The sequence below is a fragment of the Crocodylus porosus genome, unplaced genomic scaffold (genome assembly GCF_001723895.1).
Source record: "Crocodylus porosus isolate Cpor-Errol unplaced genomic scaffold, CroPor_comp1, whole genome shotgun sequence".
Lineage (NCBI taxonomy): Eukaryota > Metazoa > Chordata > Crocodylia > Crocodylidae > Crocodylus > Crocodylus porosus.
Window position 1 is genome coordinate 22,811,744 of NW_017728913.1, and position 26,190 is coordinate 22,837,933.

Here is a 26,190-nt window from a genome sequence, read left to right on the forward strand (position 1 = left end):
CCCTAAGCATGCAGTCCCCTGCTGGTCCCTCGTGGATGTGTGCCAGAATAATTTTCTCAAACAGCTTGCCTAGGATCGAGGTAAGACTAACTGGCCTATAGTTTCCCGGGTCCTCCTTCTTCCCCTTTTTGAAGATGGGAACCACGTTGGCCCTCTTCCAGTCCTCCAGCATGACACCAGAGCACCACGAGTGCTCATAAAGCCGTGCCAGGGGTCCTGCAATGACCTGGGTCAATTCCTTTAGAACTCTAGGGTGGAGATTGTCCGAGCCGGCTGACTTGAATACGTCCAGTCCCTCCAGAAGCTCCCTAACTAGTTTCTCACTAACCCTTGGCCCAGATGTGCCTCCCCTGGGGCCCGAGGGGGGCCCAGCAGGGAGGTGACTGTTCTGGTCCATACTTAGGAAGACAGAGGCAAAGAAATCGTTAAACATGTTAGCTTTGTCGTCTGGTGTGATGACCAAATTTTCCAACGCATCCTGCAGGGGCCCCACATTACCTGGAACCTTCTTTTTACCCCCATTGTCAGTAAGCAGTACTGACAATGAGATTACTTATATGATTGAAGTGTATCATCTACTTAGTGCTTAGACTACATACCTTAGCAAAATGAATACACAAGTAGTTTTCAGTCTGTTACATGCAGATGTAAGTGACAGCATAAGATGAACTCAGCCAAGAATTAGACCTCATTTTTCAATTTGGTTCACTGTGTTAAATTTTAACTTTCCTTTAACCTTTTTGATTCTTGCACGATTAACTCTGACTTTTCAGACGATAACAAAATGGTTCCAATTTACCTCAGTTGGACTTTTTAACATCTTGTAGGAGTGAAGGAAGGAAGGAGCTGGTAAGACACTGTACTTTTTGCTGAGTCATATCAGTACTTATCACCAGTACCTATCATTTTAACTCTGACAGCAATATGTATTACCACATATTGAATCTACACACTTACATAAAAAATATGGCAGGCAGTTTATCCATGGCTTTTAATTTTTCAACAAAACGACCAAATTTGATCTGCTTTTCATTTTCTGGACAATCAGTGGGGTGAGGTTTAAGACACTCCAGAAGCTCCTGCACCTGGCCAAGTACAAAGATGGTTAGCTAGATTAGTTAGGCAGAAGGTAGGGCACAGTAACACCTTAGGACACTTTTATACATACTCTGGTGGTGGGGTGGAAAGCGCTTTAATTAGAGTGTCTCTGACAGCCACTCTAATTAATGTGCTGCAGTGTCTCATGCATCAGCATCCTCATGCTTAAAAGTGGCAGCAGAGGCACTTGAACTAAAGTTTGCTCAATAACCTTCAGTTCCAGCACTCCTTCCACCATTTTTAAGTGTGGGGATGCTGATCCATGAAACAGAGAAGGCTCCTGGAGTGTGGCAACTGCAGCAGTTAATTGAATCTGCTTGGATGCGCTGGAATTCCAGCACACCGGAGCAGCCGCACTGCTTGTGTACAGGCAGCCTTAGAATCTAAGTAGTTCAGAAGCATGAGCTGGGCAACATGCTATTTCATCAAATTCCTAGCATCTAATGAGTTAGGTTGTTCCCTATAAAAAAAACTCATGCCTCTCTGAACCACTTAGGCTGACTGGATTAGCAAACAGGGTGGCATAAAACAGTGGTCTCTAGCAGGTTAGTATTAAAGGAGTGTGTCACGGCGTGGGGTCCCCAGGGATGACCATAATGCCCGAGGGCTCAGTGACTTGCCCAATGGGAACACTTTTCCTCACCTACCATGTCTTGCTGGTAATTATAATAAATAGGGAGGCTGCCCTCAAGTTTGTTTGAACACAGTCCTGAAGGACCCCACTGAACCCTGTGGGTTCTTGGACCCTTTTTTGGGTCCTGCTCAAAATGGATGACACATGGGACATTATCAGCCTTATGGGTTAAATGCGTGGCTCCAAAACCACCCCTTTCCCATGCCCCAAGCCTTGCAGATGGTATTTAAATGTTGTTCCCCCGAGGCCTTAGTCTATTTTGGCCCCCTGTCATTGCTGGTCTCTCCACAGCACCTTTGTCACGGCACCCCCCTGCTGGCACTGGGGTCTCCACACTGTAGTGTGGCCCCAACAAGGCCGCCTCCTCTTCCTCCCCAGTAGCCTCGATCCAGTCCACCAGTTTATAAACAGCAACCAAAATGAGCCCCTGAGCTATAACATAATACAACCAGTCTAGGGTACGCTCTATCCCTCTAAAAGATACAAACTTTCCCCCAAGCATTAAGTGCCTTGTAGCCCAGGGTTCCTAGTGAGCTCCGGGAGCCCCATTAGTTCTATAGGCAGCCACAGCATGTCTGGGTGATTCTTTTCTGCAGACTCCTTCCGCTGGCTGCTGCCAGAGAACTAACTCCTGCTAGCCTCAGCCCTGAGGTGTATATGTGCCCAGGGCCCTGTCTCCTTATCAGTCATCTGACTGAGTGCAGGTGCAGGCTAATTCCCCTGTCAGTCAGCTGCCATAGTAACCTACACCTCTGGGGTTTCTGCCTGGCTCCTCGGGCTCTCTCCCTAGGCAGTTTCTCATCTTAAAGGAGCAGGCACTTTAGTGCCCTGCGACAGAGTGAAAATACAAAATCTAAGAACACCTGAAGAAATATCAAAATTTGCATAATAACAGCTTTGGGTTGGATCCAAATAGGGAATGGATCCCATCCAGATCTAACATGGGACAGGCAGACATTAGGTCCCTAAATGCAGAAAAACCACTCTGTGGGTTCATCTACACATGCACTTACCTGCACACTAGACTAATTTGCTGTGGTGTAAAGCATCACAGTTTACACATAAAACACTATTAAACAGCAGTAAACTAATTTGCACCACCATAGGGTAGTACTGTCAGGGACAGTACTATCTTACAGCAACAAAAATAATTGTGCCTAAATGCAAGAGTAAATGCTGACCTGGGCATATATTGTGCCCAGTCAGCCCAGGTGGTAGGAGGCCAGACTCCTGCCTGCTTCCTAGCCATAGGGCTCCACAAGCTGGGTCAGGCCCTCCAACCAGCCTCTGGCTGACCCCCCATCGTCCCCTGCCACCCTGGGGCTGCTTCACACTGGTTCAAACTGCTGAAGTGCCAGGTGCAGCATCTGCACATGTGCCTTGAATCACAGCAGTTTGAACATCTACATGTGCTATTAAGGTGCCATGATAAACTCCAGTGCAAACTGCACCAGAGTTTATGATGTCGCCTTAATGGCACGTGTAGATGCACCCAGTGATTGCTTAAGCCTGGAGATGCCTAAATTTATTAGTGCACCCCTATATGACCTGTAAGTTCTCCAGATGCCTTCAGTTCTGCTTCTGTACATGTCCCAAACTGTCCCAGCCTAAGTTCAGTCAGGATCCAGGAACCCAGCACTCCTCTGCTTGAGTCTGCTAAAGGACCCAGTTCAGGGGGCAACTCAGAACAGACCTAAATCACATATGCAGAATCAAGACCCTCAGAAAAAGGACTTGTTTCCAATTTCTTCTTGGACCAAAGCTGGAAGAAAAAGTGGTACTCACCTTTTTATACAAAATTCTAGTGGTTAGAAAAAGTAGCATAACTTGAGAAAGTGACAAGAGCACTAGCCTCAGGCACAGATTCAGGGGGGAAGCCCCTAAGGATAGCTCACACTAGTGCAGCAACCTATGCCACTGTATTGCCACCACTGGCCCTATATGGAGGAAAGAAGCACCCGCTAGCTCCTGCCACCACTGCCTTCTAACACCTCCACAACACCCAGGGTGCCAATAATGTACAGTTACGCTTCTGGATAGAACACTTGCCCAGGAAGCAGGTTCAATGCCTTTCTCTCCCTGAGTGTGGTCCATAGATTTAAGGATGTGTTTAAGCTGATGCTGGCTCAATTAAGCCAGGGTCAACAGCTATAATATGTTACATTTTGGCATAGGCGTTGAGTATATGGGGGCCAAAGGCCCAGGCTCCCCTTGGGAAGAGGGATGTCAGAGTCCAAACCTGAGGAAAAGTATGTAATATTTCTTAGGAACGATGATTGAGGCCGGGGATCTGGGTGTTCCATTCATGGAGAAAAAACAGGGATTGTCTCCTTTAATGGAGAAAAACACAGGAAATGGTGAGGTTCCCCTTGCAGGTTGGCAGCATTCAGGGCTGAGGGAAGCGAGGAAGGCGATTGGAATCAGGGGGTACCTCCCATAGCTCCCTCCAAGTAAGTTTATGGGGGGAGGATGTGCGATGTGGCAGAGAGGGGCAAGGGCCCAAGGCAACACAGCAAAGAGGTCAAGTGGCCCTCAAGATTCCTACACTCACATGTGGTGCAGGGCTGGACTAGCTCCAGGCAGGAGCCGCCTCTGCGGTCCAGCAGGTAGGACTTGATGTGTGAAGGAACACCATGCTGCCATGGCCACCAAGGTGAGGTGCGGCAGTGATAGCAGCAGCAGCAGTGCAGAGTTGTCCCTCTCACTGCTGCCAGGTGGGCAGGGGCACCTCACCTTGGCAGCCATGGCAGTGCAGCACTCCTGCCTGCTGGTCTGCAGAGGGGGGCCCCTGCAGCCCCACCTGCCACTGTGGGCCCAGGAATCTCAGGAGTCATGAGCCCTCCTACCTCCCCGTCCATCACCTGTGCCCACACCCTGCTTCCCCCTACACTGGGAGTGGAGGGTACATGTCCATCATCTTAACCCCCCCCCCCCCCGGCAAAAATAAGAGTTAGCGCCTATGCACTGCAGTATCCACTCACAGGAAAACTGGAAGCATAGAAAGCCTTTTGGTTCTTCTGTACATACAAACGTTACTCATTTGGTTCACAAGTTATGCTCATGCCTATTTTCAATTTTGCTCCCATAGAGGGTGGTAAATGCTATTCAAAAAATCCTGGAACTGAAACTAGTTTGGACACACTCAGAGCCATGTTCTGATACCTAGGTGTAGGCAAATACAAACTAGTAAAATCTGTCAAGCTTAAAAAAGGCTGTTTTTTCTGGAGTGGGGTTTGGGGGGGGCGGGATTTAACGTGAGATGCCCGGCTGGAGGTAGGGGGCAGGGACTGTGGAGGCAGGCAGGTTTATTGGTGAACAGGTGCCTCCTGCTGTAACTCATTAGGAAAGACATTAAGGGGGGTAAATTGGTATTTGGCTCCCCCGCTGCAATTTGCGGGGAATTACACACGGGACTTAATTCATTTGAAAGCCTATGGCAGGCAAACACAAATGCAATGCACCAAAATAAGCTGGGTTAAATTTTTTTAGGCTCATTAAATTAACAAGGATCAAATGCCCCTCTTTTTCAAATGAAGTCAAATTTCAAACCTACCTTTGCCTGCATTAAACAAAAATTTCAGAAAAATCTAAGTAAGCATGTGGTATATAGAACACTTAAAAATGGGTCTATATACAGAAAGGGATTCTCAACAATAACTGTGCCACAGCTGGCATTCCAGTTTAACAAAATATATATGATGCTTGCAGACATGGGGGAAAAAAAACAGTTTACTGGAAGAAGCAGCATGTTACTTTGACCTGGCTCTGCAGCGGCTGTATAGGTCAGACACTTCAGTGGGGCTTTTTGACTCTTATCTAAAGCTGATTCAACGTGCTGCCTCTTCTGGGCATGTGCTGGGCTTGGCATGAGAGTGCACCAAATTTAAAGTATAGCGTGGTTTTTTTGTTTTGTTTTGAGCAGCCATAAAAAACAATCACACAAGGCTACTAGAAAATGTTTTCTAATTATAATAAAAGAAATGAAAAATACTGACATTTTTTAATTAATGGCATAGCAATTTTACTGCATTAATATTGTATTTACACCCCACAAGGGGATAAGTTTTAAGATTTTTCATTACCTTATCCTTTTGACCACGTGCAATCCAGTTAGTTAGTTCCTTCTTCAGTTCATGTTCATAGTTCCTTGCATCTGCCTTTTTTATTACTATTTTATTCTTGAAAGAGAGAAACTCCTCAGGATCCAAGTCCTAAAAAACACCAGAAATAAAATTGTGGCAAACTGCTCTACCAATTTTTAAAAAAACCAGCAGTCCCCAGCTAATTTTTACACACACCTGTGCTCTTGGCCACTTCCGCCAGACTTTTACCATTGTGTCATATAGCTGAAGGCTCTCCCTGGGAGATAAGGCAAGATCTGAAGGAATACCATATTTCTCAATCTACAGGTATATGAAGAAAAAAGATTCAGCAGAATAATTTATTTGTGTTTACTCTGGCTAATATAACTGATATAACCATTTTGGTCTTGATATTACACTTACATGATCCACTGTTAGGGCAGCACATGGGTGATAGTGCTCAATGACAAAATCATCATCCTTAACAGAACACACATACTTTTCTAGATCATTGTATCTTTCTCCATGCAGCACTGTTATTAGGAGAACAAACATTATTTACAAATTAAACCCATGATTGTTTCTTTTAATGATTAAGGTCCCAGTCCTGCAAAGACTTTTTACTCCAATGAGACTATTCACAGTACTTAAAATAAAGTCTTTGTATGGCTGGAGCCAAATGCTGATTTGTATATTTAAAAATGTTCTGATACAAACCTAATCTAACTCTATGTGATTTTTTGGGGTTTTGTAGCTTTGGCGTCCTTGCATGTTTCATGGCAGATGTAGACATTTCTTCTTTCATTCTACCCTCAGCTTCCTGCCAGTATCTTTTTACTGATTGAAGCCACCTACAGTATTAGAACACAGTAAAGGCACTGGAGCTGTAAAATACCTTAAAGAAAATACTTGTGTGCATTTGTACCAGGAAAAAGACAAATTATGTGCATCTGCATCTATGTTATTAAAGTTTGAACCTCAGCTAAATTCAGTGAGTTTGTACAAATAAACAGACTTTAACCAAATAACTCCCTTAAACAAACTTTCTTGAACCTTACAAGAAAAGCTAGGATTTGAGTTTGGTTCTAGAAATAATGCAAAGTTTAGCAATTCAAAGCATTCTTATTTCAACCAAACTGAATGTAGCTATGACTAGATTTGGAAAAGAAAAGAACACCAAAAAATGATGACTGCCACTATAAATAAGTTGTGGGCTGGGGCAGGTGTATGTGTGTTTTGTGAGCAGGTGTACAAGTCAACTTTTGGCACTTTACCAGACCACAATTAACTGAATGAGGAAGGCAACCTAGTGAAAGGTAATGTGGAAAAGGCTCTGTCTTCACAGGTAAGGTCAGCTCCTATACTACTGCACCTGGGTGGGAGGTGAGCAGCCCTCAGTGAAAGAACAAGTTAGGAACTATTTAGAAAAGCTGGATGTGTACAAGTACATGGGGCCAGGAGTAATGCACCCAAAGGTGCCGAGGTCATTGGCTGATGCGATTGCTGAGCCTCTGGCCATTATCTTTGAAAACTCGTGGCAATTAGGAGAGGCCCCAGACAATTGGAAAAGAGCAAATATAGCGCCTATATTTTACAAAGAGAAGAAAGAGAATCCAGGGCACTAGAGACCACCCAGTCTTACCTCAGTCCTGGAAAATTCATGGAGCAGGTCCTCAAGGAATCCATTTCTAAGCACTTGGAGGAGGAGAAGGTGACTAGAAACAGTCAGCATGGATTCACCAAGGGCAAGTCATGCCTGACCAACCTGATTGCCGTCTATAACGCAATTAGGAGGCTGGTTTTGTGGATGCAGGGAGACCAATGGACATAATATACCATGACATTAGCAAGGTTTTTGATACAGTCTCCCACAACATTCTTGCAAACAAGCTAAGGAAGTCTAGATTAGATGAATGAATTGTAGGGTAGATAGAAAATTGGATGCATCATCAGGCTCAAAAGATAGTAATCAATGGCTCAATGGCAGCTGGTATCAAATGGTCAGTCCTGGGGCCAGTTTTGTTCAACAATCTGGAAGATGGGATGGAGTACACCCTCAACAGTTGCAGATGACACCAGGCTGAGGGGAGTAGTAGATAGATACACCGGAGGATAGGGATAAGACTCAGAGAGACCTTGACAAATTGGAAGATTGGACCAAAAGAAGAGATGCAATAAGGAGAAGTGCAAAGTCCTGCACTTAGGATGGAACAATCCCATTCCCCGTTACAGGCTGGGGACCAACTGGCTATGCAGCAGTTTTGCAGAAAAAGCCCTGGGAGTTACAATGGACAATAAGCTGAACATGAGCCAACAGCATGCCCATATTGCAAAGAAAGCTAACAGCAGATTAGGCTTCATTAGTAGAAGCACTGTCATCAGATCAAGGGAAGTGATTCTTCCCCTCTATTCAGTACTGGTTAAGCCACATCTGGAGTACTGTGTCCAGTTTTGCACCTCTCCCCCACTACAGAAAATATGTGGACAAATTGTGGAGTCCAGGGGAGGGAAATAAAAATGGTTAGGAGGCTGGGCCACACAAGTTGTGAGGAGAGGCTGAGGGATTTGGGCTTATTTAGTCTGGAGAAGAGAAAACTGAGGGGGGATTTCATAGCAGCCTTCAGCTACCTGAAGGGTGGTTACAAAGAGGATGGAATTAGACTGTCCTCAGTGGTGGCAGATGAGAGAACAAGGAGCAATGGTTTCAAGTAGCTGGAAGGGAAGTTTGGGTTAGATATTAGGAAAAATGTCCTCACTAGGAGGGTAGTAAAGCGTTGTCTAGCTGAAACAGACTACCCAGAAAAGTTGTGGAATCGCCATCCTTGGAGGTTTTTAAGACCCAGCTAGACAAGGCCTTGGCTGGAATGATCTAGTTGTGGGTGGTCATGATTTGAGTAGGGGATTGGATTAGAGGACCTCCAACCCTAATTTTCCATGATTCTAATTCAAAGCTAAGAAGACAGATGCTAGGGAGTTGATAAACCAACCACTTCCTTGCTGCCTCTTCCCAGATGCTCACTTGCTCTCTGCTTTTCCCCATCGCAGTAGGAATCAAAATCGGATTAGGGACAACTAAGGAAGTGAGGAAAGTCAAAGGTTGCTCTTGGCAAGAAAAAGATATTTTTACGTAAAAAGGAACGTTTTCACCTGTTTCACATTTTACCCTCCAAAGTAATTTTCTCATACTATATTTAAATAATTCACATGCTCTTAAAAATAAGAAAACTTCAGGCTTACTCAGTAAGATAGTCTGGATTACTGATAGTTGCAGACAGAGCCAGAAATGGACACTGAATCATAACCAAAAGGTGCTCCCAAACTTCAGCTCCAATTTCTCCACCTAGACAATGTACCTATATTGGAAAAGATACACAGCCAAAAATATGGAAACACATATTAGTGAGGAAATAGTTTAAATGTTCTTACATGTAGTATACCTTCATCTGTAAACTCGGCCAGACTAACCCTTTAATGGACCCTAGGCAAACTCATGGTCCCTGGGCCAGTCAAGACCCCCACCCCCACCTCGGCGCTGCCGCCAGCAGGGAGCAGGACTCAGAGCTGCTGCTAGGAAGCAGCCACCACTGCGGCAGGCTGGCAGAGGGGAGGGAAAGGAAGAGAGAGTGACTGGGCCATTTGCGCTGCTGCCATGGAGGGAAGGACTGGGACCCCCACAACTCAGGGTCCTAGGCATGTGCCTACTTGGACTATGTGTTAATCCAGCATGATTCCCACCAACTTATTTAATACAGACAGCTTTTCTGTGACTGATTTGTTCCCACGGAATCTGCTATGGAGAAACCTGACAACAGAATCAATACGGAATTTTAAAGGATTTATCTACACTTTGACAGTGTTGTGTCCTGGCCAGGACAGGCCAGAACACACACTATCCACACCCCATTCATCCACACCTGTACTATATCAAGGCCCCCTCACTGGCCACTATCAGGCATACTTGAAACTAAGCACTGGAAAGTACCCTTCAGCAGGGAACTTCTGGATTTGGGGTGTACTTGCAGGCGTAGTTGGGCAAGGAATGCTCAGGCTTATCTCATAATGCCTGAGATGAGGAAAATCTTGCTGGCAAAAAAAAAACATTTTGTGACACATCATTTGCAGTATCTGTCGCCAAAAGCAGAATTACTCTGTCTTGTATTATAATATCCCCTGTTATTATAACAGCCCCCATATTAAAACAGCCCCAGCAACAGCAACACATTTTTTCATTATAAGGATGAAGCAAACCGACTAACCCTAATACAGAAAAATGGGTGCTTTTAATTAATTTTTATCTCGGTACCATGGGGGTTTCTTATAAGGGGGTTATACTACATACAAATTTTGCAAACATAGCTCATTTCACAAAATGCCTGCCAATAATTGAGACATGGTTACATATGCCATCAAGTCCCCATTGATTTCAGTAAATATTGGATCAACCTATAAAGGCTCAATACTACATTTATACGCAGGTTCCTGTTGACAACACTAGCAGCTTAGCTGAAGAAGAAAGATAACAGAGTCCTATTTCATTTTATGTGACGACATAGCATATTACATGGATCCAAATGAATCCCAAATCCAGTTATTGGCACTTTACAGTTTCAAATTATATCTCGCCCGCCTGCATTTTAGAAGGCAATAGCCTAGAGGTTATGGCACTTGGCCAGGGAGCAGGAGAACTTGGTTCTAACCTCACAGAGAGGACTTGAATGTGAAGCTCCAGGTTCCCAACAAAATGCCCTTACCCCTAAGCTAGAGGTTAGGCATTATCTAAACCCTTGATTTACTATTCATTGGATATGGGTAGTCCTCAGACTTACAAAACAACTGGTTCCTGAAAACCGCACCTTAAGTCGAAAGGTTGTAACTCGGAACCAATTTTCTTATAAGAAGCAATGTTATAAATGGGGGATTGGTTCCTGAACCAAGGCCCAATACCCTATTTTCACCAAAAATACCCCAGCATTTTGTACTTGATCAATTATAGATGAGTAATATAGGTACATTAATGTATTTATATTGTAAATAGCAATCATATTGATTTGGAAGGACTTATTTGAGGTGACTTTGCTGGACTTTTTGAAAGGCTCTTGGTTGGACTTTTTGAAGGGTTCTTAGCTGGAGTCTTCTCAGGAGTCTTGGCTGCAGGTTTTCCTGGAGTCTTGTCTGCTTTCTTAAAGATAGTGTCCAAGGAATTTTGGACAGATGTTCTCCAGGGAGATGAGCAACACAGCAAACTTGTTTGCTGGCATGGTGTCACATTGGGTCAAGTGTTGTAAAGTCGAAACTAACGTCGTAAAGTTGAAACAGGGTGTCAATTTCTAAAAGTTGTAAGTATGAAACTTTGTAACTCAAAATGTTATAAGTCGAGGACTGCCTGTAATAAGTATTGGGGAAGTTTCTGCCCCACTAAGAAGAGGATCATAAGATAGATCCCAGAGCCTGCAGGGGAGCATCCATTTTACAGAGTCTTGTGACTTGTGTAAGACTATCCACTGGCTTGTGTAGGAATCATGCTGTACTACAGGGCTGTCCAACGTCTGGGCTGCTGGGAGCCACAAGCTGTGTGGGCCACAGACCCAGGGGCCGTAGGTGTCATGTACTGCTCACCATATAGGCTGTCCTCCCCAGCCCCATCTCCCAATCATGTGGGCAGCTCAGTCCCATCTGCCACAAACAGGGCATATCTATATATGGCTCTTTTAAGCAGGCTTAGCTAAAATTGCCATTTTTAAGGCGCATTAAGGGCACGTGCCTACATGTGTACACCCATAATGTGCCTTTAAAATGGTGATTCAAGGCTACATAAGCCTAAATTTGATACCTGCATAGAGCAGCTATCAAATTTAGGTGCGAATAGCTAAGTCGCATTAGCGCACATGCAGATGCACTAGTGCACATTAACACAGTGTGCATCAATGGATACATGCTGCATTAATGAACATTAGGATGTCTGCATGTGCACTAATGCAACTTAGCTATTTGCACCTCAATTTAATGCACTTTAGCACATAAATGTGTAGACACATGCCTAAATCACCTTAATGTGCCTTAAGCAAAGGCACATTAAGTTTAGGCATACTATATCTAAATGCATGTATCAACATGCTCACAATGCAGGTAGCCTGGCTCCCTCACTCCACCATGTGCACAGACAACCCCACACCCTAGTGCAAACAACCCTACTCCACCTAGTGCAAACCTAGTGCAACCTAGTCCACCTAGTGCAAACAACCCAGCTCCTTTTCTTGCCATACATGTAGCACTCACAGCACAAAACCACCAGAGTCTACACTGTGCAGCACAGGCACCCTGAAGCCCCTGCCAAGAATATAGCATGGGTAGCCCAGCCCCCTCCTACTGCACTGCCCTATCCCCAAGAACACAGACAGGAAGTGGAAGCTGGAGGAGAGAAGGGGAGCCCAAGGAACCCAGCCACCACCTCAGCTTGAGCAAGTGGGGAAGCAGCAGCTGGACAGTAGCCAGGGTGGCCATTATAGAGAACATCCAGTTTTCTGCTACTCTGTCCTCTATTGATATGTGTCACAGGGCACTGAAGTGCCTTGCTCCTATAAAGAGGTACAGGTGCTGGTTGCTGGGGCAACCACAGTTGGTCAGCTGACCGGAAGGGGGCAGGGCCTGACATATATAAATACAATCCAGGCTGAGGCCAGGGAGGCAGTTCTCCACTAGTAGCCATGGAAGAAGGAGCTCTGCTGGAGTAAGCAGAGTAGAGAAGCCTGATGGCCTGAGCAGCTTCTGTACGAGGATACCGGGTAGAGGAAGCCCTAGTAGGGATTTGAATGATGGTTAGTCAGATGGCTTAGAGTTTACATTGTAGCCCAGGGGCTTGAGTTTTCTGTTTATAGTTTTATAAGACCAGAGGACTGGGTGAGGCTATTGGGGTTGGAGGAGGCCTCATAGGGGCTCAGCTGTAGTGTGGGGACCCCGGTGCCAGAGAGGGTACAACATTCAGGGGTGCACTGACCCCAGCCCTGAGAAGGGGCACAGAGGATTGGGGGCCAGGCAAGGCCGAGCCCCACAGGAACTTTTAGACCTGAGGAGGGGATTTGGGGGCCAGGCATGGCTATGGCCACCTGAGCCCCAATTGTGAAAAGCCCCAGTGCAGGCGGGTGCGAGGAAAGCTCCAAGCGAGAGTGGGCACAGGGGAGAAGCCCCAGAGTGGGCACAGGCGAGAAGCCCCAGAGTGGGCACAGTCGTGGACAAAGCCCCAGTGTGCATCCGCAAGGGCATGGGTCATTGTGAGACAAGCCCAGGGAACCCATGGGGGTGCAGGCAATTGTGGAAAAGCCAGGGGGTGCCCATGAGGGCGCAGGCAATTGCAAGATGAGCCAAGGGGTGCCCATGAGGGCGCCGAGAGGAGAATTGACCAGACAACATCTGGTACATCTGCGAGGCTTGAGGCATGGTATAGGGGTGGTTGGAGCCACGCGTAGCCCCTAAGGCTTTAGTGCACCGAGTCACCTAAGACAGAGCACAGACCGGGATACATCAGGGCACCGTGTCAAAGAAGACAAAAAGGCATCCTCCCTTAAACAATACTAAATCAAAGATGTGGCAGGTAAGATGGTGAGGGCGCGTTGACACCAGCTTGACATGGTAGGGGGCACTAGGGGAGTTCACGGCTGTTCCTAGGACCCCACCTATGAAATCTGACAATATGAAATCTGATGCCTTTATGTCCTCTATTTTTCTTTTGAAGACAAAAATACAGGACATAAAGGCATCTGGTTTCCTATTGATAGCGGACAGAGGGCAACTGTACTGTCTTCTATGATGGTCACCCTAGCAGTTGCCCACTGACCACATGCTAACCTCTGGTGGACTAGTTAGACAGCCCTGCCATTGTATATTAAGGAGTTAACATACAATTATTATATAACAGGTGATGGTATGTATGAATATATTGTTATTGTTCACCTTCAGCATGGATCAGACCTTCAGGAATCCATGGTTTAAACAAAGAAAAAGACACAGGGGCCCTTAGAAGATGTTGTGTCCTTCAAGAAACAGGAAATGTTGCTCAGTGGAAATGTCCATGTGTCCTGCTTCACGTTCACAGGGCAAGGTACCTGGGGGGTGGGGGGAAGTGCCCTAGGATTTTGCTCTGCTAGCACCTGCCAGCAAAGGGAGTTAAAGAGCTATTGGAAAGAGTTATTGCCCCTCACCCTTCCCCAGCTTCTGCTGTGCTGCTAATGAAAAGTAAGCTCTGAGTTTACCTGTTTATCAGCTGGGCTTCCCCTGGGTAAAGGAGCTGCACAAAGCAGGGGAGACTGGTGCAAAAGTGGGGAACAAGAACCGTGTAGCTCACTCTCTCACAAGACACCTTATGAGGTGCTTTTGGGTAAGTTCTTTTCTTCTTTCCCCACCTTGCCCTGCTCACAGTTTTCCAAACAGATTTCCTCCCCCATCTCCTCCCCTCTCTCAAATTCCTTCTGTGTGAAAGTAAAACATGTCAAGTTGTTTGCTTACATACTGGCTCTCTTAAACAAGCAGCCTTGAAAACTAGTTGAAGAAAGGGAGTCATTAGTCTCCTGCTGCTGCATCTTGGGGCAAGGGAGTTCAGCATGAGTCACAGAGTCCTTTTGCAGGAAGGAAGCGGGAGAGAAAACAGTCCACCCTCGGACGCTGGAGGACCTGGCCAAAGGCTAACCCTATGTGTAATATGCCACATGTTCAAATTTAAAGCACTATACAAACAAGGAGCCAGAGAGAGGACAGTCAAAATGCTAAAATTGTCCAGGTGGAAGGGCTAACAAATAAAAGAAAGGAGCTATTATTGGTATGTCAACATAAAAAGAAAGGTGGCAGACAAACGAAGAGATTGGAATATGAACCATTTGGATATAGTGCATCTAAGAATGGACTGAAGAGAAACAAGGGATGCAGAAGGCATTGTGTTTTGGAAATAATAGGGTAGGCATTTATGGATATTTGACACATTTCTGGAACTGTAAAGAAGATGAAACAATGAGAAATCTAAGGAGATAAAATAGAGGTAGAAAGATCAGTTCTTTGCTAATGTGAGCTAATCTGCTAGTGCTAACCAGCAGAGGACAGTTAGCACCTCCATTGCTCAATCAGTTCTACCTAGTATGATCAAATGCTTGTAACTCTAAGTACTATGTGGGTGTAGTTGGTAATATTTATTTTAACACTGCCATCTAATACTGTATTAATATGCATGCTACACATACCTTTTTCCACCAAATCATTTCTCCAAATTGGGGTACCTGTTTTAAGCAGTTAAGCTGATTTTTTTCTGTGCTGGAATGGAGGAGTGGAAGCATGGATGAAAGCCCTAATTCTCTCACTGCCAGCCATAAAAGAGAAGAGTGGAGTTCACTGTCCAGGGTCACAGTGACACTGCTGTTAGATTGGCAGTGCAGTGTTGAGCCAAGAGCTGCTGTCAGTTCAGCAAGGGATGCAAAATGGCTAAAACTAGCTCTTACGGATGCTGCAAACTTCACTCTGTTTCTGTAGTCAGGTCAGGACTGAGCCATGACTAGAAAAATCATTTTTTCTTTCATCTGCCTTCCCAAAACAACATGTGTGTCTTATTTGGGGGCATGTTGTTTGCAAGAAAATATGGTAAAAGGTATGTTGTGATAATGTCTTATAATGTTCATTTCAAGTAGTTATGGCCACTATTGGCCTTCAGATTTAATAAAGAAAGTTTAACAGCTTGCTTGCTTCCATTTATATCCCTTCCCTTTGCTTCCTAAAGGGTCAGCTTCAAGAAGGATGGAGAGGGTTTTGAAGAATGGCTAACTTGTGGTCTAGTGTTTAAAGCACTTTCTGGAAAGTAGGAGGTTCAGTTTCAAGCCCCATCTGAGTCAATGCATGAAACCTGGGGCTTCTGCACCATAAGCAAGTACCCTAACCACTATGTAACTGGGCTAACCCATGAGATGATCTTTTTCCTCCAGTATTTAACACTCACTAATCATGTCCCCACCCCACAACACTTAAAATTCCAGCATGTGTTGCTGCATACCTACCCATCTAGAGCACAGCATGCTCAGTGGGTGGACGTACACTTGTGTGGCAAAAGTTGAATTGCAAACTGTATATAACTATAAAAATGGCACATGTGCCACTTAGGCACTTAAAACACACCTGGAAGTGAAACCGACAGAGTCTAACACTAAATTTTATTTTAGAAGTCAACTTTGGGAGTTGACATGGCTTTTTTTTTTTTTTTTTTTTTACAATTTTTGGTAAATTTCTATATTCTGAAATGTTTGCAATTAAAAGCCTAACATTTCTTCATAATCCACTTCCTTCACTGGAGACTAAAGACAATACACTTTTTAAGGGATCACTTAAAAGGCAAAAAGAAAGTTAAATTCTATTAACTTTGCTCCAACTTTTCTATTAACTTTGCTCCGACTTTGCTCCAACTGCACATAAGTGTCTGCGATAGAGTGCCACTGCAGACACTTAGGTTTTCTTGCCAGGATATATAAGGACTATGGGAGTTGAGGACAAAAATGGAAACATTCTCCTCGGACAATAAATGACAACTATATCCTTTAAGATTGGCACCTGCTTGTGACAATGAATATTTTGAAAAGTTCAATCTGTGACTCATTTGCTTGCTTGCTTGTTGTTAAAAGACATCCTTGGGGGGGGAGAGTGGGGTGAATTGGGGCAACTGCCCCAGGCCCTGCACTTTGGGGGGTTCCACAGAGCTGGGCAGAGAGGCTACAGCTGCTATTTAGCACCACCCCCCCACCAGTGAGTCAGTCATCCCTTTGCCTGTTCCAGCCAAAAGCTCCAGCCACCACCTCTCCCGCCATGTCCCGTGTGCCAGGGCTTTCACTCCTTGGCATAAATGTGCCATGGGATGGGGAGGGGAGCCCTGAACAGGCTACTTAGCCCAAGGCCCTGCTGGGATCATCTCTGGTACGTACCTCATCAAATATAACGTATCTTATCCTTTTCACCCATTTCTGGCAATGTGGAGACAACAACAAGATTTCCAAACATTGAGGCACTGTCACTAGTACCTGAAAAGAAATTGTTGTGACCTCTTACTTTCAAGCTATGTAACAAAACCCGATCTCCCCTAGGATGACCCCAGAGCACCAGATCTTCTCCCCAGTGCCCTGTTGCATGCCTCAAGGCTCTGACCAAATTTTGCTCAAGGAAGACTCCTCTCCCCATGAGCAAACACCTGAAGTGGCTTCCTGATGTTAAGAGCTTGACAAATATCAGTTTTAGTTCATTGCATAGGTACCAGAGTTTCTAAATCTGTAAGTCATGGCAATACTATAGTACAACTATATATTTAGGAAGCTTAGCCTTACTTATCTGACAGTTTTATACCCCATCATCATTGCGTCTGAACTCCTTCCATGTAAAGTCAATAGCAAAGTCTCTACTAGACTTTATAGCCCCTAGAACTTTTCTTTCATGGTAAGCACACTGCTTGGGGTTAAGGGCTCTTTATTTATATAAGCTGAATCTTGGCTTGTAGTTTAAGGTAGCTACTGCAAGAAAAGGACTCACCGGAGTCCCTTTTAGTTCCTTGCCAGGATATATACCAACTTCCTCCAATTTGTACTCTTAGTCTACATATTACTTGACTGCTGCTGGGGGTGGGAGGTGGGCCATTTCACTTGCGCAGTGCTCTTATGACTTTTTACCCTCTTGAAACATCTCAGCCTTGAGCTCAGCACTGCACAGGAGACAATGGAATTGAAGGAAGTTAAAAATAGTATTAGATTTAGGTTCCATTGCTGAGGACGTGTTGGAGGGAAGGAGATGAGAGTCCCTTTTATTCACTGCCCTTGCACTATTGCATGCACAAAGGCCGTTGATTGATTTCTTTTCAACTTGCAGGTGCCCCTCATGACCACCATAAATTTTGCAGGTGACAGTATTTCTGGTAGGCAAGTCTATTTAGAATTCTTTTGAACCTTATATATCCATGCCACGTTTATAATCAGAACTACACTCTGATTATAAGGTAGAGGTGTCAAGTAGCTGACCGATAAGCCTGATCATCCAGCCTGCAGACTTTTGCCACATGGCAGCATTTCCCACCGATGCAGCCAGCATCCCAATAAGAACTCCGGTCTCTGGTCACAGTGACTGCTAGCACCTCTAGCGCTGAAGTGAGAGCCTAGGGGCACCAGTTGCCACCATGGGAAGCCCCAAATACAAAACTCACTATTAACATAACACACAACAATACATCTCAAGCAACATACCTGACAGTTCATGACATCATGGCGATAATCCCTTGTGAAAACTCCACATATTGTTATTCCATGAGGCAGTGTCTTGGTGAATCGATTATATATAGTTGCCACTACTTGGTTAACAAGGGCCTAGTCATTATTAGTGAAAGCAGGACATTAATAAAGTAAGCAGGAAACATACATCTAAATTTATACAGTACTTGGAGATAAGCAGAGGCTTCGTGTCTTTTGACACCAATATTAATTTAAACTACCAACCAATGTTATAACACCAAAATTGCAAGGTATGTTTTAATTCCATTTACTTTGAAGAAACTTGATGTTGTGTGAACTGGTATGTATAATATTAATTCTGAATTTTATCCTTTTTCTTGGAATACCAAAGACCATGTATCATATTTTATATTATGTGTCATAATTTTCTATCAAGCAGAAGCTCAAATGCAGGCAAAATATTTGAAGTAGAATCATTCCTAATTTATGCACATACATGCTTTATTTGCAAATGAAAATGTCATTTAGAGCCTTAACCTGAGCAAAATGTGACTGTAAATAAAGGAAAAACTACCTGTATGTTTTACATATATAATTACATATGCATCATATATCTATTCCTGTATTTCTGTGTTTTAGTATCCAGAATTATAAGAATGAATACTAATATATAGTTTTGAAAGAAATATAAAAACCCATAAGCTAATAGCTGCCTATTAGATTAAACCTTTATACAAACACTTTTCCCCACATCTATCTAGTATGGAGATTCAGGCATCTTTCTCAAATATCTGGTGCCACTGCTGGACACTAGATATTTGTGTAGATGGGCCAAAAGTTGATCTAGTATGGCACTTCCTATGGTCCTATACTTCTGATACTTTGACCATTTATCTAATATGCTACTTTCATCTTTGACATATTAGACATTTAGTACTGTCCATTTGGTGAATAATTATTAAAACAAACAACATTTTGTATATCAAATGGGATCCTTAAAAGATCTTTCTAAACCAGGAGTCAGCAACCTCCAGCCTGTGGGCCAGATGCAGCCTGCAAAATTTTTTTTCAAGTCCACCAAGTAGGGCCCAGTGCCTGCTTACTGCTTTGCTCTGCCCCAGGACTCTGCCACTGCAGAGCACTGCAAACCCCCAATCCTAACCCACCCCCATCCAGAGACAGTTGCATGATGGGAAGGGACAGAGCACACAGGAAAAAACTGAGTGTATGCCATATACTCACAATATGACAAGCTACAAGATTATACACAAAAATTTAGAATGTTTACTCTGTAAGAATAACATGTTTATGCTGGAGTAAAATAATCAGTCAAAGGTTTCTGTTTTGCATGTTTACATGCACCAGTTCCCAAAATATAAAATAATTCTGCCAAACAGAATAGTTGATCATCTAAGTTTTGTTGATTCAAGAAAAAAAACTGAAGAGAATCCTATGATTTTTGAACAACAGGTAGTTTAAGAGGTGATATGAAAAATACCTCTTAAGCCAACCAAGTATCAAATTCCACCGGGATCTAGTCTGTATGAGTATCTGGAAATTGCTAATTAATAGATGACAAATTAGTGTAAAAATCAATGGGGCTCTTATTAGTTAGTGCACCACAGCAATGTACTATTTAGTGACTAATCAAGCAGAGATCATTATATTAGAAAACAGTGTAGTAAGTATGTAAAATGAACATCATACGTAGCCATACCTTTGTTGGAGAAACATACACAACTACTCCTTCATTACTTTCTTTCAGAACTTTCTCCATGCAATAGTATGATGCATAGGTTTTCCCAGATGAAGTAGGAGCAACTATCACTGCAGACTCATTATTGTCCACAACATCAAGAAGTTCTCGCTAAACATAAAGAATGTTTAGGTCAAAACATCTCATATTTTATGTGTGGATTTTAGGTTATACAAGTTGTGACAGAATGTCACCTCTGTCTCTCCCCAAAAACTCTGCTATGTGACAATTTGGTTAACATGGTCACTGTAAAGGGCAGACATCTCATAACCTTGAGTTGTAACCTGAATAGGATACCTTCCTGAGGGAGGTGGGAAACCTGTTCCCTCTGCCTATGTGAGTGGCACCACAAACCGGGTTGAGGGGCTTGGGCTCCCTATTGTTCTGAGCAGTCTGCCCGACAACCAGTGATGCCTTTCAAATTGGTTGGCTGGCAGCCAACATGTGCTGGTCTCCATCGGACCAGGTAAATGAGGTCATAAGGGCCATATAAGTTAAGGACTGCCCAGGAGGAGGAGGAGTAACCATGATGAAAACTCAGAGAGAGAAGAGCTGGACCATCTGAAACTTGCTCTCTCTCTTGAAACTCATGATCACTGAACTGCATGCCTCCAGAGGGAATCTCTACCTGCCACTGGATGATACTCATGAGTAAGCTACCTGAGATCTAAGTAGATTATATATAGCTTGCAATAACTCAGATGCATGATCAAAGGCTACCCAGCCACCCTGTTTGCTCTATGGAATTTCTCTGATATTGCTCTACCCTGTACCCTATTCCAAACCTACTCCTTGTAACCAATAAAGTTCTCCTTTGTACCTAGTGTGGGAGACTTATTGGGAGAGGGGCTAGATTATGCCTTGGGGTTCCCTTGGTTCAGCTGACTAAGGGAGACCACTATTTGTGCTTCAGACTGAGGGAAGCACTCCAAGTTCTTGAAGTTGATCGAGTACCCTCAAGGACTACTAGGCCTCTGCTTCCCAGGCGGCACAGAGCCACAATCACTCCAGACCCTGGGTGGTGGCAGCACTACCCCAAGGCTAGCAAGTGTGCTCCAGGAAGGGGGTCGGCTAGACATGAGGCACCCCCAAGGATGCAGTCAGAGCCTGGAAGGTGGTTGGGTCTAGTGAGGTGGCTGGCTCAGTGCAGGAGCACCCCCTACTGGCCCGCCACACAAGTAATGTTAAGTATGCTTATTAAAGTTCTAATATAACAATCTTCTCTCCTAACTAGTGTAGTAGTTGTGATATCACACTTTAATTTTTAATTATAAATTGTCTTGGCCTTGAAACTGCATGAGTATGAAGTCAGTTAACCTGCGTATCACTTAGAAATAAATAATTCTCCATTTTCTGTAATGTAGTAATTTATTCTTGTGTTACAATGATTACAATAGCATTGCTCAGCTCCAGACCTGTCTCCTACTTTCAGGTACCAGCATTAATTTTCCTCTCCCCTTTCGTATCCCCCAGTTGCCAGAATTTAATTATTCTTCCCTTTTTCCCCCAGCACACATTTCTAGGAGCTGTTTAGAAGAAGGAATAGGGGTAGCACTAGCATCTTCCTGCTCCCCCAGCATATCTACCAATTCAAACAAGTGACATTTTTTACAGATGTAAATGTGTCAAATGGGAAAGCTATTTTGGATTCAGCCTGTTTCCCCAGTCTAATTATTACAGGGTAAGGGTGAGAACTACATTAGCTAAGTGAACATTTCTCAGCTAGGCCTCTTTTCTGGCTGAAGTTGTGATCTGGTGACCAAAAGGCTGGCAGTGCCTAAAATGAGACAACTGGCTGGTGGATGTGGGAAGACCAGTGGAAGAGGTGTACGTTGATTTTTTAGCAAGGCTTTGAATATGGTCTCCCACAACATTTTTGCAGGCAAGCTAAGGAAGTATGGGCTGGATGAATGGACTGTGAAGTGGACAGAAAACTGGCTGGAGTATCGGGCTCAAAGAGTAGCAATCAAGGGCTCGATGTCTAGTTAGTAGATGGTATCAAGTGGAGTGCCCCAGGGATCGGTTCACTGTCTTCATCAACAACCTAGAAGATGGCATAGAGTGCACCCTCAGTAAGTTTACAGATGACACCAAGCTGGTAGGAGTAGTAGATACGCTGGAAGGTAGGGATAGGATTCAGAGTGATGTAGACAAATTGAAGGATTGGGCCAAAAGGAATCTCATGAGTTCAACAAGAACAAGTGCAAAGTCCTGAACTTAGGACAGAACAATCCCATGCACCAGTACAAGCTGGGGCTGACTGGCTGGGCAGCAGCTCAGCAGGAAAGGACCTGAGGGGTTCAGTGGACAAGGAGCTGAATTTGAGCCAGCAGTATGCCCTTCTTGCCAAACAAACTAATAGCATACTGGGCTGCATTGGTAGGTGTGTTGCCAGTAGGTCAAGGGAAGTGATTATCCCCTCTATTCAGCATTGGTGAGGCCACATCTAGAGTACTGTGTTCAGTTTTGGGTCCCACACTACAGAAAGGATGTGGACAAATTGGAGAGAGTCCAGCAGAGGGCAACAAAAATGATGAGGGGGGCTGATACATGACTTATGAGGAAAGACTAAGGGAACTGGGTTTATTTAGTCTAGAAAAGAGGAAAGTGAGAGGGGACTTAACAGCAACGTTCAGTTACCTGAAGGTAGGTTCAAAAAAGGATGGAGATAGATTGTTCTCAGTGGTAGCAGATGACAGAAAAAGGAGCAATGGTCTCAAGCTGCAACACGGGAAGTTTAGGTTAGATATTAGGAGAAATTTTCACACTAGGAGGGTGGTAAAACAGTGGAACAGGTTACCCAGAGAGGTGGTGGAAGCTCCAACCTTGGAGGTTTTCAAAACCTGGCTAGACAAAGCCTTTGCTGGGTTGATCTAGTTGAGGATGGTCATGCTTTGAGCAGGAGGTTGAACTAGATGACCTCCTAAGGTCCCTTCCAACCCTAACTTTCTATGATTCTATGATAAAGCAGTTTGGGTCAATTTTTTCCTAAACACGGGGGAATAGGGAATAGTAGACAATCAAGAAGGTACTTCTCCAGGCTAGAGATTTTCTCCATAAAAACTAGTAATTTCCAGTGAAAACCCTGAGATTGGGCAGGTTCTTGTCCTGAACTCCTATGTCCAGTGGAAGTTTTATGGACATAAGGATAATAAGATTGTGTCTTGGACAAATCAATGAAATGGCAACATTTAAAAAGCCCTTATGCACATTATTGATATTACAATGAAATGAAGTATTTACACTGAATGTAATTAAACTATTACTCTCTACCCTCATATAACAAAAATAGCTAGCACTTTATTAGCATATTCCTCTTAATTAATAAGTATCTTTAAAATTATATTCAGATTATGTGTAAGTACATCATATTATTATTACTATTACTATTATTATAATTATCTGTGAGGGATGCCATAATTGTGCTTCCTACTTGACAAACAGAAATAACAGGTTAATCCCCTGAGCAAAGTACTTTTAAGGGCCAAATCTCACATAACTCTCTGCTGGTCTGACCACCTATTTCCATACAAAGTTTCACTTCCTTCAACAGAACATTGCTACTGTGTCTTCAGAAGGAGAGGCTACTGTCTTGGACCCTTGATGCTAACCTGTCTCAGGCAAGAGTCAGACCTAGAGTAGGTATAATGCATAAAAGAATGGAAGAATAAAGAATGGAAAGGGATAAATGAAAGGATATGACCTACAATAGTGACAGAGAATGAAATACGCTTTTTGTTATTCTTGAATCTCGTTCGTTGTAAAATTTGAAAGAAAATCTTAACAAATAATTTGTAGCAGCAGTATATAAAAACTGTCAATGTGCCATTACCTGCCATGAGTCTGGTATAAAATTGTGTACTCTGGGATCTGGATCACGCCTCTCATCTCTGAACAAGAAAGAACCCATATACTGTAGTTGAAAACGAGATGCTCCTACTTCAGTAGCGTATTTGGCAATTTTCTCATTATTTCTTTCTGTGATCTAAAAGGTCAAATTAAAATTCAAGTCAGTTTCAAAACTGGAGACAGATGTGCTGCAAACAAGGACGAGACTTTTCTCAACTATGAAACATGGTGCAAGTTTCCCAAACAAATCTGTTGAGCATAAAATAACTTAGATGACTTTGAGCACTTGTATTCACAAGCCTATACAGTAAATACAGTCTTGACCAATGAATGAACTCAGATATCCATGGGAATACTATATGCAGAGTGCACAATCTGACCTCAAATTCTGAATGTATATGGTGCATGCATTTATAAGCAAGGTCTGTGTATTTCATGGTAAGCTGATTACAAATTTCATTGATAAGTCTGTTAACTCTAGTGTGGCAGCTTCATCTAAATAGTAAAAAATAGTTATTAGCAAACAATAACTATGTTTTGCAGGTTTTTTCCCCAAGATATTGTCCATATCAATTGCCATTGGGATGCCTAGTCACATAAGGATTCCTCTGAAGAGCAATATTAGCAGATGCCAATCCTGTGTCCTGACAGCCTTCATGACCACCACAGTTGAGAGTGAAGCAGATTCACCTGCCTCTCAGTTCTGTTACCAAAAAAACTCCCAATGAAAAGAACTCTACATTTTTCAAGTAGCACTGACTCAGGGTGGACCATGGAATTGCATGGACAACATGCCTCAATGAAACACAGTCACTGTAAAGCGGGATGTCAAAGATCTGGCCCATATCCAGCCTTAAAGAGTCATATAAATTGGCTCCTGGTGATGCCCCTGGGTCAGGAGTTGACTCATGTAAAGTGCACCAAACCACCCTTATGCACAAGGCCAGGGACATGTGCCATACATGGTGCCTGCTCCAGCCAGCCTGGGACATGTGCAGCATGCAGAGCCTGCCACAATTGGTCCAGGATGCATGATCCAGGCATGGCACTAGCTCCAACCAGTCCAAGACCCATGCTGGACATGGGTCCCAGCTACTCTGGGGTTCCATGTGTGGCACACTTCTAGAATTACCAAAGTGAGCACCACGTGCGCTGGATCCAGCATGTGGGGAGGCAGGGGTCCATGGGCCCAATCCAGCCCACAGGGCTGACCACATTCCATTCAAATAGCCTGTAGGGCCAAATAAGTTGGTGCGTTTGACGCACCTGCTGTAAAGTAGGTAACATTTTTCTACTCTGAGTGATTTCTCCCAGTAATTAGTAAGTGTATTTTCCCCTACTGACCAGTAAGATTTCTGATTTCACATTTACAGACGTCCCCTTAAGCTAGGGACAGAAATTCAAAAAGCCTGAGCCTAAATTGATTCAAACTTTGCATGTTAGTTTAACTTGGTTAAGCTGAACTGATTTCCAAGCATACAGACATTCCCTCTGGACTGAGGAAATTCAGGAAGATGCCTGCAGTGGCTCAGGCTGGAAGCTGGAGGGCACTACAGCAGCCTTCCCTGCAAGCCAGGGGGTGAGGGGGATGATAATAGTGTCACCCCTATCTCAATGTTTATCACCCCATTAAGAAAACAGAGGGACATTACCAGCTACCTGTTGATTCTGTCTGTTGATTCAGCATGGACCCAGCATGTGGTCTGCTAGCTAATACACAGATACCTTCTCCGCGAGGCAGAGGGGAGGGGGGAATTTCTGCTTAGCAGGGAGTGGTGAGGGAAAGTGGGGGAATGAACAGCTCTTCAACAGCTTTTCCAAGGAAGGACATTAAGCTACCTGTTGAATAGATCCAAAAAGCCTGCCTGCCTCAGTCTCTCCCTCAGCACAAACTGTAGCCAGTGTGTGGTCTGCTAGCCAATGCTGAGGTGTCTGTGAGGGATGGGGGAATGCCTGCTTAGCACAGAGTGGGGAAGGGAGAAGGGGAGCAGAAGAGGGACTCTGGTTTATCTTAAACCATCAAGGGGTATGGGACACATATTGCATAAACTGGTTTAAGCCAGATCAGTTAAGTCTGATACTACATTCAACTAGGTTTATCTCAAACCGGTTTCAGCCATTTTCAAACTGGTTTATGTGCACTGAACATCTGTTCTCTTACAGGTTTAAACCAGTTTCTGATCACTTAAATTGGTTTATGTGTAATGTTTGTCCCTAGCCTTAGTAACTAATAAGCAGTTTTATATTCTTGGAAGTGGGTGCATATGTCCTATTTGAATCCTGATTAAAGGAAAACCCAACTGCATTTTAGGCTGTCTAGAGGCCTACATCAGGTTACAGTAGGCAAAAGTATGGACTTAACACCATATTGTTGCAGTGCATATCTTATTCAATGGAACGTCATCCAAAGAGAGAAGGGAAGCCTCCCAGGCTCAAGCTAATTGATATTTCATGCGTCAAAGGGAGCTTTTTTGCTAATATAAGGCAGGATTATATGCAGTTTGAAAAATCATTGCACAGTCTCAAGTTATACAGATTCCT

General features: G+C 43.9%; 1 protein-coding gene across 1 annotated transcript in view; it reads right to left on the bottom strand.

The window, feature by feature from the left end:
• Positions 1-26,190, bottom strand: part of LOC109309602 (probable ATP-dependent RNA helicase DDX60) — a 92,454-nt gene that overhangs the window by 38,447 nt on the left and 27,817 nt on the right. The window contains exons 15-24 of the mRNA XM_019534344.1: positions 23,633-23,785; positions 19,762-19,911; positions 18,060-18,179; positions 16,758-16,853; positions 9,052-9,167; positions 6,532-6,665; positions 6,238-6,347; positions 6,031-6,135; positions 5,815-5,943; positions 958-1,085 (exon numbers count right to left, since the gene is read on the bottom strand). Coding sequence (XP_019389889.1) covers positions 958-1,085; positions 5,815-5,943; positions 6,031-6,135; positions 6,238-6,347; positions 6,532-6,665; positions 9,052-9,167; positions 16,758-16,853; positions 18,060-18,179; positions 19,762-19,911; positions 23,633-23,785 — 1,241 coding nt within the window. The remainder of the gene's footprint in view (positions 1-957; positions 1,086-5,814; positions 5,944-6,030; positions 6,136-6,237; positions 6,348-6,531; positions 6,666-9,051; positions 9,168-16,757; positions 16,854-18,059; positions 18,180-19,761; positions 19,912-23,632; positions 23,786-26,190) is intronic.